At 41.5% G+C, this 14,803-nt stretch overlaps 1 protein-coding gene across 1 annotated transcript in view; it reads left to right on the top strand.

The window, feature by feature from the left end:
• The window catches only part of LOC135514660 (fibroin heavy chain-like), a 64,540-nt gene that overhangs the window by 25,683 nt on the left and 24,054 nt on the right, over positions 1–14,803 (top strand). The window contains exons 18-31 of the mRNA XM_064938151.1: positions 1,952–2,362; positions 2,864–2,896; positions 3,026–3,373; positions 7,501–7,533; positions 7,656–7,961; positions 8,263–8,346; positions 8,507–8,536; positions 8,723–8,893; positions 9,138–9,176; positions 9,348–9,431; positions 9,619–9,723; positions 14,163–14,225; positions 14,404–14,478; positions 14,579–14,611. Coding sequence (XP_064794223.1) covers positions 1,952–2,362; positions 2,864–2,896; positions 3,026–3,373; positions 7,501–7,533; positions 7,656–7,961; positions 8,263–8,346; positions 8,507–8,536; positions 8,723–8,893; positions 9,138–9,176; positions 9,348–9,431; positions 9,619–9,723; positions 14,163–14,225; positions 14,404–14,478; positions 14,579–14,611 — 1,815 coding nt within the window. The remainder of the gene's footprint in view (positions 1–1,951; positions 2,363–2,863; positions 2,897–3,025; positions 3,374–7,500; positions 7,534–7,655; positions 7,962–8,262; positions 8,347–8,506; positions 8,537–8,722; positions 8,894–9,137; positions 9,177–9,347; positions 9,432–9,618; positions 9,724–14,162; positions 14,226–14,403; positions 14,479–14,578; positions 14,612–14,803) is intronic.

The following is a 14,803-nucleotide window of genomic DNA, read 5'->3' as shown; positions in this document are numbered from 1 at the left end:
TTACATACACTCAATTAGTATTTTGGCGCATTGCCTTTAAATTGTTTAACTTGGGTCAAACGTTTCGGGTAGCCGTCCACAAGCTTGCCACAATAAGTTGGGTGAATTCTGGCCCATTCCTCCTTACAGAACTGGTGTAACTGAGTCAGGCTTGTAGGCTTCCTTGCTCACACACGCTTTTCCAGTTCGGCACACAAATTTTCTGTAGGATTGAGGTCAGGTCTTTGTGATGGCCACTCCAATTCATTGACTTCGTTGTCCTTAAGCCATTTTGCCACAACCTTTAGTATTCTTGGTGTCAATGTCCATTTGGAAGACCCATTTGACCCATTTGAGACCAAGCTTTAACTTCCTGACTGATGTCTTGAGATGTTGCTTCAATATATCCACATAATTTTCCTACCTCTGTCACGCGGGACTAGGTGGGTGAAGGAATCAGAGGCGTAGAGAGAAAAGTGCTCTTTAATACGGCACACAAAAATGGCAAGCCCAATAACACAGGGCGCGGACAACAAAGTGACTACCCAAAAACACAGGGTGCCAAGTCCAGAAAATATAACCATCTCTACCTAAAACGCACACATGTAACATAAAGACAATCCCGCACAAAACAAGGACGGGTACACATACTTTAAATAGGGAAGCTCATTAAGCCATACAACAGAACACAGGTGAAACTAATAAGACAAAACAAACAGACAAACAACAAAAGGATCGGTAGCGGCTAATAGGACGGTGACGACGAGGCAGGGGAGCCAACTTCGGTAGAAGTTGTGACAACCTCATGATGACATCTATTTTGTGAAGTGCCCCAGTCCCTCCTGCAACTAAGCACCCCCACGACATGATGCTGCCACCACCGTGCTTCACGGTTGGGATGGTGTTCTCCGGCTTGCAAGCATCCCGCTTTTTCCTCCAAACATAAGGATGGTTATTAAGGCCAAATGGTTCTATTTTTGTTTCATCAGACCAGAGGACATTTCTCCAAAAAATACGATCTTTGTCCCCATTTGCAGTTGTAAACCGTAGTCTGGCTTTTTTATGGTGGTTTTGGAGCAGTGGCTTATGTCGATATAGAACTCGTTTTACTGTGGATATAGATACTTTTATACTTGTCTCCTTCAGCATCTTAACAAGGTCCTTTGCTGTTGTTCTGGGATTGATTTGCTCTTTTCTCACCAAAGTACGTTCATCTCTAGGAGACAGAATGCGTCTCCTTCCTGAGTGGTATGAGGGCTGCGTGGTCCCAGGGTGTTTATACTTGCAAACTATTGTTTGTACAGATGAACGGGGTACCTTCAGGCATTTGGAAATTGCTCCCAAAAATGAACCAAACTTGTGGAGGTCTACAATTATTTTTTCTGAGGTCTTGGCTGATTTCTTTTTATTTTCGCATGACGTCAAGCAAAGAGGCACTGAGTGTGAAGGTAGGCCTGAAATACATCCACAGGTACACCTCCAATTGACTCAAAATATGTCAATTATCCTATCAGAAAAGCCATGACATAATTTTCTGGAGTTTTCCAGGCTGTTTATAGGCACAGTCAATTTAGTGTATGTAAACTTCTGACACACTGGAATTGTGATATAGTGAATTATAAGTGAAATAATATGTCTGTAAACAATTGCTGGAAAAATTACTTATGTCATGCACAAAGTAGATGTCCCAACCGACTTTGTAAACTTCCAACTTCAACTGTATAATATATATATATACAGTTTATATATATAATAGTGTGTAGTTGGGTACACCACTGCATGGCAAAAAAAAGTTATTAACTTCTGAAAACAATACCTAGACTTGAATTTAGTTGAACTACCACCAAGCTACTGCAAAATGCAGTTAAATTACTAGTTGAACTACATGTAGTTCACTACTCCCCAACACTAGTCCTCTAATTGTTGAGGTATAAGCACTCTTCTTACAAGACCATGGCCTCCCTTTCTCCAGGTCAGGGTGGAGCAGGCACTGGAGCTGGTGGTGGGCTCAGCCAGGGAGTGCCTGCATCTGGGATTGGAACCGGAAGACTGCCTGGTGGGGCTGGAGGGGAACCAGGAGGCGGTTACAGGCCTGGCGGTAGCTTCAGTCCTAGAGGTGGAGTTGGACCAGGTGGGGCCAGTTATGGACCAGGTGGGGCTGGCTATGGACCAGCTGGAGCTGGACCTGGTGGCTATGGACCAGGTAGTGCTGGAAGTTATGGAACAGGTGGAGGGGTTGGACCAGGTGGTGCCGGGGAAGGACATGGTGGAGCTGGCTATGGACCAGGTGGAGGAGTTGGTGGAGTGCCTGGTGGTGGACACAGACCCGGAGGTGGTTTACCTGGTAGTGGTGCTGGTTACGGACCTGGTGCTGGTGTTGGAGGTACATTAAACCAGTGGGTCAAAAAATCTAATATGATTTGTCACGTTCTTCGTAAACAGGTGTTGGCTAACAATGAAATGCTTAATTGGCCCTTCCCAATAATGCAGAGAGAAAAAGTAGAAAAACAATAACACAAGAAATAAATACACAATGAGTAACAATAACTTGGCTATATAGACGGGGTACCATTACCAAGTCGATGTGCAGGGGTTCGAGGTAAATATATTTATTTAACTTCATTTCAACAGGGAAGTTATATTGATACTGAAGTCTCTTTTACAAATGAGCCCTGCACCATACAAAATAAGTGTATCAATAGACAAGTATAGATAAACATAAATATACACATTAAATAGACATTCAGTCAAAGAACCAGGTGAAGCTGGGGAAGGACAAGGAACTGGAGCTGGAGGCATAATCGTATTCCTGTTCAGTGACAAGAATAATCTGTAAAAGAGAAAACAGGATGTGTATTTAATTCATAAATGTGCTCCTTTACAGGATATGATGCAAATGCCAAAGCTCGTAAATATGGTGAGTAAATCCAATATCCTTGTCTTTTGTAAAGTTGAAAGTTCAGTTTTTAAATATTTATTTGTATGCATACTGTACCAGCTGGTATAATGCTTTAATAGAGAGGTAAATCAATGTCTCCACTGACAGGTATGCTAAGTGGTGTCCTTGGGACCCCAGGAGGAGGACAGGCAGCCAGCCTGGGAGGAGTACCAGGAGGGGGAGCAGGGACTGGAGTAGGCCAGGGTGGAGTGCCTGGATCTGGGCTTGGTGGTGGTGGAGGTGTCCCTGGTGGTTATGGTCCTGGAGCTGGATTTGGACCTGGCCGTGGAACCAGTGGTGGTTATGGACCAGGAGTGGGTGCTGGGACTGGACTTGGCCAGGGAGCAGGGCCTGGAGCTGGGCTTGGTGCTGGTGGAGTGCCTGGTGGTGGATACAGACCCGGAGGTGGTTTACCTGGTAGTGGTGCTGGTTACGGTCCTGGTGCTGGTGTTGGAGGTACATTAAACCAGTGGGTCAAGAAATCTAATATGATTTGTCACATTCTTCGTAAACAGGTGTAGGCTAAAAATGAAATGCTTAATTACAGGCCCTTACCAATAATGCAGAGAGAAAAACAGAAAAATAATAAGTTATTTATTGCAAGTTATTTAACCCTGTGAACGGGGTTGATAACTTGTAGTTATAAATCGTAACAGTAGAGATAGGTAAGTTGGAAGCTTGTTGAGCAGGGCTTTATAAACAAAAAGAGCGTAATGATGTGATCTACTGTACGTGACTTTCACCTTTAACCGTCCAGCCAACCTTTGGTAAAGAATGCAGTGATCATACAGTAATACAACTGTCTACTGTGATAAAATGAAGGGTACATCAAAGGGTTTAAGAGTAGTGACAGCTGCACTTTCATAAATAGTATCACCATAATCAAGAACAGCTAGAAAGGTTGACAGCACAATCTGCTTCCTACTGACTAGAGAGATGCAAGATCTATTTCTGTAAAAAAAAGCCCACTTTTAATCTTAGCTTCTCATTCATATGTCTTTTTTAATGTTAAATCACTGTCAATCAACACACCAAGGTATTTGTATGCAGGGACTTGTTTGATTTATAGAACCATCCGATGATGAATAAGGATGTAATCCAGCAGAGACAATTTTAGGAGAACTTCAAAACAGCATTTATTTAGTTTGCCCGTATTAAGCACAAGTTTTAAAATCAGTAGGGGCTTCCTGTACAGCTATAAAATCTAACTGTAGCCTTGTCACAGCCAGGTCAGCAGTCGGGGAAATTGCGTACATAGTAGTATATACAGCATATTGATGAAATGTTAACATTTTTTTACAGATTGACCAATGGCATTCATAACATTTTTGAAAAGAACAGCTCCTGGTATCTACTTCTGCGGAACACCTTTATGTTCAAGACATTTGGATTTAACCTCATCAATCAAGATGGCCTGATTTCTGTCACTGAGTTAATCATGAAACCATGGGCAGGCATCAGAGCCCAGGCCAATCTAGGACAATTTATTCATAGCATGATCAACAGTATCAAAAGCTTTTGACAGGTCCACAAACAAAGCAGCACATTTCATTTTAGAAAAAGCATTGACAATATCATTAACAACTAATGTGCTTTTTGTGATAGTGCAGTGCCCTGGCCTAAATCCAGATGGATTTATATTCAAAATACCATTCACAGATATACAATAGTGAAGTTGATTATTTACCAAATATTTGAAAATCTTAGCGAGACATGGAAGCCTGGAGATGGGACGATAATGATCAAGTTCACGACTATCCCTGCCTTATGGAGTGGCAGCACATAAGCTGTTTTTCTAACTTTTGGAATAGTTCCTGATAACAATGTTGGATTTACATGTACATACAGTGGCTTGCGAAAGTATTCACCCCCATTGGCATTTTTCCTATTTTGTCGCCTTACAACCTGGAATTAAAATATATATTTTTGGGGGGGGGGGGGGGTTGTATCATTTGATTTACACAACATGTCAACCACTTTGAAGATTCAAAGTTTTTATTATTATGAAACAAATAAGAAATAAGACAAAAAAATGAACTTGAGCGTGCATACCTATTCACCCCCCTAAGTTAATACTTTGTAGAGCCACCTTTTGCAGCAATTACAGCTACAAGTCTCTTGGGGTATGTCTCTATAAGCTTGGCACACCCAGCCACTGGGATTTTTGCTCATTCTTCAAGGCAAGACTGCTCCAGCTCCTTTAAAATTGGATGGGCTCCGCTGGTGTACAGTAATCTTTAAGTCATACCACAGATTCTCAATTGGATTGAGGTCTGGGCTTTGACGAGGCCATTCCAAGACATTTAAATGTTTCACCTTAAACCACTTGAGTGTTGCTTTAGCAGTATGCTTATGGTCATTGTCCAGCTGGAAGGTGAACCTCTGTCCCAGTCTCAAATCTCTGGAAGACTGAAGCAGGTTTCCCTCAAGAATATCCCTGTATTTGGCACCATCCATCATTCCTTCAATTCTGACCAGTTTCCCTGTCCCTGTGGACGAAAATGCTGCCACCACCATGCTTCACTGTGGGGATGTGTTCTCGGAGTGATGAGAGGTGTTGGGTTTGCGCCAGACATAGCGTTTTCCTTGATGGCCAAAAAGCTCAATTTTAGTCTCATCTGACCAGAGCACCTGCTTCCATATGTTTGGGGAGTCTCCCACATGCCGTTTGGCGAACACCAAATGTGTTTGCTTATTTTTTTCTTTAAGCAATGGCTTTTTTATCGCCACTCTTTCGTAAAGCCCAGTTCTGTGGAGTGTACGGCTTAAGTGGTCCTATGGACAGATTCTCCAATCTCCATTGTGGAGCTCCTTCAGGGATATCTTTAGTCTCTTTGTTGCGTCTCTGATTAATGCCCTCCTTGTCTGGTCTGTGAGTTTTGGTGGGTGGCCCCATCTTGGCAGGTTTGTTGTGGTGCCATATTCTTTCCATTTTTAATAATGGATTTAATGTTGCTCCGTGGGTTGTTCAAAGTTCCGGATATTTTTTTATAACTCAACCCTGATCTGTACTTCTCCACAACTTTGTCCCTGATCGGTTTGGAGAGCTACTTGGTCTTCATGGTGCCGATTGCTTGGTGGTGCCCCTTGCTTATTGCTGTTGCAGACTCTGGGGCCTTTTAGAACAGGTGTATATATACTGATATCATGTGACACTTAGATTGCAGACAGGTGGACTTTATTTAACTAATTATGTGACTTCTGAAGGTAATTGGTTGCACCAGATCTTATTTAGGGGCTTCATAGCAAAGGGGGTGAATACATATGCATGCACCAATTTTCAGGTTTCTTTCCTTGCACAAGTCATTTTTTTCACTTCACCAATTTGGAATATTTTGTGTATGTCCATTACATGAAATCCAAATAAAAATTAATTTAAATTACATGTTGTAATGCAACAAAATAGGAAAAACACCAAGGGGGATGAATACTGTCGTGGTAATTTCCTGTATTACTAAATGAGGAGAGTTACAAACCACACACCAGTCAGAGTTGTACTTAAACTTAATATTTTAATAATATGACCTTCACCATAGCCCTGTGACTCTCAGATCAATTCAGTGTCTATAAATGAATTCTGAGAGTGCTTACAAAAGAATACTTCATATTTTATAGCCAAGATACATCCCTCTCAACTCACAATGACGAACCACAGATCTTAGGAACTTCACAAAGGGCCTTTTACTTGAAAGAGGAGTATCCCATAGCCAGATAGCATTAACTATAAATTATCGTTCAGTTTGGTTCTTGGTACTTCATATTACCAAAACATTACCTCATCCAATGGCATATATCAATTGTCAATTCTAGATACCCCCATCTCAAATACACCCCCTCCTGGACAAGCTCACGGAGGAGAGTGAGCCTCCAGGTTATATACTAGGTCAAGAGAAGGGCAACATCAGAGGGGACATACAATGGTTCCAGACACTGCCATACTCCACCCCCAATGGGAAAAGAGAGGGAGTGACTTATTACAGACATTCACAGACAATGTTCAAACCTGACTTATCCCTTTCTGATATTCTGCCTATTACCAGACATGTAAAAGACAAGCCTGACCTCTCCCCTCTCTGGGCCCCAAGTGACTTTTCCCTAGAGGAGAGGAAAATGCAACTGCCAACAGTATAGTCCAAAAGAAGACATGCTAATGACAAGTATAAAGTAAATAAAACATCTTATTTATCAATGTTACCTAACTAATTATGATTCAGCTACAACAATAATTTTGCAAGGCACTGTACAGGTAGAGGTAAAGTGACGAGGCAACAGGATAGATAATAAGCAGCAGCAGCTGCATGTGATGAGAGTTAGTGCTAGCACAGGGGGAATGCAGATAGTCCGGGTAGCTAATTGGTTAACTATTTAGCAGTCTTTTGGCTAGAAGCTGTTCAGAGTAATGTTGGTTCCAGATTTGGTGCATCGGTACCGCTTGTCGTGCGGTAGCAGAGAGAACAGTCTATGACTTGGGTAGCTGGACTCTTCAACCATTTTTAGGGCCTTCCTCTGACACTGCCTGGTATAGGACCAACGAAGTGTCTCCCATCATTAAAATGTCTCCCATCATGTGCTCTGTCTCACAGGATATCCTGCTGGGGCTAAGTCTCTGAAATACGGTAATCATTATTTTATCTTTGTGGAGAGTATTTGTGTTAAAATCCTTGAAACAAAACAATATGGCTGCCATATGTATGTTGTCTAACCCTAACCTTTGACCCTTCCCGTGTTGTCCTGCCAGGTCCAGGAGGAGGTGGAGGAGCTCCGGGTGGAGGCCTTGGTGGGCGATTCGGTGCCCCGGGAGGTCTGCCAGGAGGAGGCTACGGACCAGGGGCAGGAGGTGCCTTAGGAGCAGGAGAAGCAGGAGCAGGAGGAAGAGTGCCTGGGGGTGGATACGGGACTGGAGCTGGGCCTGGTGCAGGGTATGGAGCAGGAACAGGGCCTGGAGCTGGGTACGGTCAGGGAGCAGGAGGAGTCCTTGGAGGAGGCTATGAAGCTAGGGCAAGAGCAGGAGGACTACCTGGGGCCGGATATGGACCTGGAAGAGGTTAGTCAATAGCAGAGCCAGCGGTTCCCTAGGACAGGTTGGGATATGGGGGCTATTTACAAAGCAGCGTTCCTTGTTTGTTGAGAATATGTTCTTAATGATTTACCTGGTTAAATAAAGGCAACTAATAATAGTTGGACTTGGGGGGATTATTTGATTGGGAATCCTTGTTATGTATTCCAGGGAAAACATTGTTTGTTGGGCTTCAAGCTTCCTACTAAATGGCATTGGTTGGGCAGTTTTTTTCTGTTGGTTTTGAGTTCAACATTCTGTAGTGAAAAGAGTCGCTATGATTCTACAGGATATGGAGCCGGATCAAAAGCTGCTAAATATGGACAAGTTGCTGGTGGGTCCGGTGGGGCCCTTGGAGGAGCTGGACAAGGATGTGAGTTTATTTGTCTTGTCAGTCTGGTCGTACATTGTCCAAGGAAACCAATATGGTATTTTGTAATTTGGGTGAACTATCCCTTTAAGGGAATATAAAGTTGAATCAATGTCCAGAAAATGTCTAACTTTGATCTGGGGATTACCTCTTACTTCCATAGTCGGAGGGGTACCAGGTGGCTATGGACCAGGTGAGAAAATATTGCCTATTATTTAGCACCAATGTATACTTTGCATCTCAAAGCTACTTATTGCACTACCACAATTTAAGTAACAGCTGAAAATTGTACATATAATCACACTGCAACACCACATTCTAGCTAAACAGATGATACAATATCATCACATCCCTATATTAACACACTCTGTATACAAAGGTGGCTATGGAGCCAGACCAGGTGGCTTTGGAGCCGGACCAGGTGGCTTTGGAGCCGGACCAGGTGGCTTTGGACCCGGACCAGGTGGCTTTGGACCCGGACCAGGTGGCTTTGGACCCGGACCCGGTGGCTTTGGACCCGGGGGCGGAGCAGGATCAGGAGGGGTGCCAGGTGGGCTTCCAGGAGGGTACAGCGATTCTCCCTGGGGGAAAAGGGGAAAGTGTGAGGAGAGCGTGAGAGGGTGGAGAGGATATAGATGGGTTAGTTTGGGTAATTTCACTGACCTTTACTTTACATAGAAGACAAGTTGGTAAGTACATGAAATGTACATAGAAAGACCCATGAGTATGTGTATTGTATCAGTATGTTCTGATGTCTTGACACTGGTCTCTGCGTGTTTGGTTGGGATCTGCAGGCTATGGTACTGGATCTGGATTTAAGGCAGACAAATACGGTGAGAATGGGTTTTGTTTTCCAGAATACTGCACTGTTGCATTCAAGTGAAGCCGTTCCCAGAGCTAAACCGGCACCCATTACCACTACTATACCTTGCTGCTGCATTTCCCATCATCTCTCAGATGGAAAGATGCAGACATATGAACTGCCTTTATGTTTATTTTTCTAGGACCAGGTGGGGCAGGAGGGGCCCTTGGTGCTGGGGCAGCTGGAGGTGCAGGGGCTGGGACCGGAGCTGGGACAGGTGCTGGAGGTAAGGTCAAGTTGGTACTGTTAGGGATAGAGTCTAGGAAGGGACAGAGCTTATGGTTTATCTGTTTTGCAGGTGTGCCTAGTGGAGCCGGAAGCAAACCTGATAAATACAATGAGGGTCCATCCTTTGTTATCCGGTCTAATGATGACGAGGATGTTGAGGATGACTTATTTCTATTTTTACTTAGGAGGTGCAGGACCTACACCTGGCCCTGGCACAAGAGCAGGAGGAAATGGCACTGTGACAGGAGCAGGAGGAGACAGGACAGGCACAGGAGGAGCAGGCACAGGAGGTAGCTTACATAATCAGAGTTATTGGTCAAAGTTTGAGTTAACTTCACCTCAATTCTTTATGGGTCAAAGTTTGAGTCGACTTCATTTCAATTAATTTCAACTGAATAATCCTGTTTGAACTGGTTCTGGTATCTATTCATCTCTCTTTACCTGCTGCATGCCCTTACAGAAAAAAACAGGCTTCTGGCAAACAGTTGTGGCAATAATATTTTCACTAAACTGTTGTGCCAAATTTGCGACGACGTGAACATCTGGCAAACAATTCTGGGAAACTTGTGGAGAACACGGTTTGTTGCAAATTTGTTTCAAACTCATTCTGAATATGCAAATTAGATGAGGTTTTTGATTACTTCACATTGAAATGTCTTATTTTGTTACTATAATTTAATTATGCCAATGTGCCCTTCATCTATTTTATGAGAATTTGCAAGATTTCTTGTTTGCATAAAATAGACGCAGACCAGTCTTTAAATAATAGGTAATAGAATTTATTCTCGGAGCGCGCTGCCACTTAATCACGTGCAGCAGTTTATATACAGATCATGACGTCATTTCACTGCTTTAACAGAATCCCCTCCTCTCGACCGGGACAAAGTAAGGTGAAAAGTTAATTCTAACTTACTAACACACTCCCAGATAACTTTTGAGCCCTCAACATTATCGATCACCACTGAACTGACAGTTATAATTAACAGAAAACCTAGGAATGCACTCACTGCCTTATCTAAAAACCCCAGAGCTAAGTTTCAGTTGGGTCAACCATAGGCTAACGACCTTATGTGTTTACACAGTCCCCAACCCATTTGTTTCTGCCTAGTTGGAATGGTGTTCATTAAGTTTTTATTACTCCTTGTCCTGTCACACAATCCCTTCTTATGAACTCATATTGTCAATCACTTATAAAACAAAGTATAAGTTTACCTAGTTACAATTCTATTTAAAATGGGGATATTGTTTATTCATTTATCCATAATAAATCCATAATAAATTCAACATATTTACATAAAACCAATCACACATAGCTTAAAATGAACTTGTTTTTCATAGAGTAAACTAAACAACATGTATTGAATGTCTTAACATATACAAATAAATCCAATCAAATTCTTATCTATCCTACAATTAAAACATAATGCCAAGTGTTACAATATTAACCTTGAAATCATCAGCATGCTAATGAAAAAAAGAGCAAAGACTGAATATTTCCCAAATAAATTGTTTATTTAATGCTTTCACATTGCTACAAAATTTACATGGGGAGGCAGGGTAGCCTAGTGGTTAAAGCGTTGGACTAGTAACCGGAAGGTTGCAAGTTCAAACCCTCGAGCTGACAAGGTGCAAATCTGTCGTTCTGCCCCTGAACAGGCAGTTAACCCACTGTTCCTAGGCCGTCATTGAAAATAAGAACTGACTTGCCTGGTAAAATAAAAAAATAAAAAAACATGAGAGAAACGTGAACACTATAGGGATGTTAGCCTTAGGACAGTATATACCTGAGCAATGAACTTTCAACCAATGGGTTTAAAATAGAATAAACAATTAAAAAAACAAAATCAAACCCAGGTCAGAACCATTGCATTTTTTGAGTGAACTTTGGAGTCCTTCATCCAAAGCTTGTTGAATGCATGCACTGGAACAATCAGAGAACAAAAAACAAAAACAAAATGAAGATAGAAAACCTAAACCTAGTACCTAAACATTTAATATTTGTGCATCTTAAGAGGTAGACTCACCAGCTAATGGGTGGGTTAGGCTTTGGAAAAACTGGTTGAGCTGTAACAAAGTTGCCTTGATGTTGCTTTTCTTCTAACTAAAACAGATATTCTATATATTTTTCAGCAAGGAAACAATGTTTCTGCCTTGTATAAATTCTATATAGACAAACAATGTAGCTAGCATAAAGTAGGACTTAGGCCTACTAAATCTTAAATGTGTGGCTAAATCGTTCCTATACCAGATTTTTCTCCAGCCAAGCCTCAACACAATTGATTCAAACGAATTAACTAATTACGATCTTCAATCTGCATTCGGACATCATGATGAAGAGCCAGATGTCTACTAGCTGTCACTTATTACTGATTTGGGTGTATAAGGCTTGTGTGGAAGAAAAGCAACATAAAATTGAGTTATGCCTAATATGGCTATTTATATTATTTTTCCAAAATTAATTATATTTGAGTTACATCAAGGTAATGCATGCAAGAAGTCTTGATTTGGTGCACACATATTTCGCTTTCCTCCGTTTGAAAGCTTCCATCTGTCTTTTTGCCTGGTAACTGATTGCTTCTAGAAAGAGAGAGCTCCTAGTATAAAGTAATGAAAGATCCAATTGTTACAAAGAATGAATGAGTTGGCGTTTGAGAACAATAGATGCATTTTCTTACCTTATCAAGCTTGAAGACGATAAATATATTTATCAATAAAAAAAAGTCTTAGTGCACCACAAAAATCTTTCCAGGGTGTTGATGCATCCTCTTCTCAATGCAGCTTCTTTCAAAACCATGAGTAGGGAAAAAAAGGTATCCCAATCCGCAAAAGATGTCAACTCAAATAGTTGCTACCTTAGTTGTTGTGCTAGCTAATAAACAAGCTAACGTTACTGAACAGTGACGCTACCATATTGACATGTATATTGGTATTTAAAGACAGCAACGTCTTCATCTAAAAATAGGTCTTTAAGATATCAATCGAATCATTAGTTAGCTAGTTATAATAGCCAACTTTTGCAAGCTAAGCTAGCTAGCTAAGCGCTAGCCATTAGCTAGCTACCAAGTAACAAAATGTGCTTCCCTCTATACCATAAAAACATGGCAATGCTAACCAGTCATCAAATACCTAGCGAGTTTTAGGTTTATTAGGACAATTTATTAACAAGTTATCAGGCACAACTTTGGTAGAAAGCTAGTTTACTAGGTTTCCAATTCCAATATATTTTTCTTCTATGGTTCTAAATATGGCTGCCACAAGTATTTCGGCAGAAAAAAACCTCTGGTGAACTGTTTGCCATTAAACATTTGCATATTTCTAGCAACATTTTTTGGCACACTATTTACAGTGAACAACAATATAAACGTAAATGTAAAATATTGGTGCAATGTTTCATCAGCTAAAATTTTTAAGATCACAGAAATTTTCCAGATGCACAAAAAGCTTATTTATTTCAGATGTTGTGCACAAATTTGTTTACATCCCTGTTAGTGAGCATTTCTCATTTGCCAAGATAATCCACCCATCTGACAGATGTGGCATATCAAGAAGCTGATTAAACACCATGATTATTACACAGGTGCACCTTCTGCTGGGGACACAACACAATGCTACAGATGCCTCAAGATTTGAGAGAGCGTGCAATTGGCATGCTGACTACAGGAATATCCACCATAGCTGTTTCCAGAAAATGTCATGTTCATTTCTCTATCATAAGCCATCTACAATGTTGTTTTAGAGAACATGGCAGTATATCCAACCAGCCTCACATCCGCAGAACATGTGTATGGCATCGTGTAGGCGAGCGGTTTTCTGATATCCACGTTGGGAACAGAGTGGCCCATGGTGGCTGAGGGGTTATGGTATTGGCAGGCATAAGCTACGGACAATGAACACAATTCCATTTTATCTAATACTTGGTAAAGTCAAATACCATTTGGGATGTTACCTAGGTTTATATGGACAGAGGTAACAGTATTGGAGGTACTCTGGATGGTGCCTCCATGGAATTTAGATATTTACATTTGGTCTGTTGGAGCATGTTTTCATTAACAGTTACAGTAAATACGTGGTTACACATGCCATAACTTTGCAATGGATGTTTAAATAATGTCTAGGATGTCCAATATAAACACTTTTCCCTTTTTGTTTGCTCTGTCACACTGGAATGTCATTGCATGTGTCATATTCATTCCATTAATATTTGAACATTTCCCAGTTTTCATAGTACAGGTAACTGCCAAAATAATGAAAACACTTGAGTAAATGAGGAATGCAAGTATTCCACACAGGTGTGGTTCTTGAGTCAATTCAGCAATGAGCATCCCATCATATATAAAAATGCTGTGTAGGCTATTATTTTGGCTACCATGGCTATACCCCCATAGGATGACAATGCCCCCATTCACAGGGCATGAGTAGTCACTAAATGATCTGATGAGCATCAAAACGATGTAAACCATATGCCATGGCTGTCTCAGTCACCAGACCTCAACCCAATTAAACACTTATGGGAGATTCTAGAGTGGTGCCTGAGACAGTTTTCCAACACCATCAACAAAATTATGGAATTTCTCATGGAAGAATGGTGTTGAATCCCTCCAATAGAGTTCCAGACACTAATCTATGCCAAAGTGCATTGAAGCTGTTCTGGCCCAACGCCCTATTAATATGCTTTATGTTGGTGTTTCCTCTATTTTGGCAGTTACCTGTAGTTACTTTGTTCCACCAGGTGAGCCTGGTGGTGCCGGTGGGGTTCTAGAAGGATCTGGAAGTTCTGGTGGCCCAGGAGACGGTGGGTGTGGTGGGATAGGCCAAATCCTATTGCTGAAACCATTCATTGATTCTGGCCAATCAAGATTTAGCCATTGACTTCAATAAGTGCAACAGTGGTTTTAGAGGAGAAGCCATAAACTAAGGTGATGTTTTTGACATTATATAATTCTTATAACACCTTTATCATCTCATGACAGGCACTGGCGTCACAGCTGGTGCTGTTGGAGGAGGGGTGGGAGACACAGGGATCCCTAGCATTGGAGGAAAACCAGGTATTTCTGATAACTACCTGATCAAACATCCCTAGTCCCAGTCTTGGGCTTTAGTTGTATGTGTGAACACATGCATTTCTATTTATTTTCTGTTTAACAGATCAATCGGGGCTCGGGGGGACAGCAATCCCAGGTGTGTTCATCAGATCTTTTAGAGAGAATGTAATAGGTCTCTTCTGCATCTGTTAATGAACACTGTTTGTGTTAAAGTTACCTTTGCTTCATCCTCAACATCACTGCATCCTTTCTGCAACCTCATTGGCAGTGCTGTGTGTGCAAAGTACCAGTAGTTGGTTATTGTCTGGCTTCATGTGCACACATATGA

The sequence above is a fragment of the Oncorhynchus masou genome, chromosome 26 (assembly GCF_036934945.1).
Source record: "Oncorhynchus masou masou isolate Uvic2021 chromosome 26, UVic_Omas_1.1, whole genome shotgun sequence".
In the NCBI taxonomy this organism is placed as follows: domain Eukaryota; kingdom Metazoa; phylum Chordata; class Actinopteri; order Salmoniformes; family Salmonidae; genus Oncorhynchus; species Oncorhynchus masou.
The sequence above is the reverse complement of the archived record's forward strand: the minus strand, read 5'-3'. Positions and strand labels throughout refer to the sequence as shown.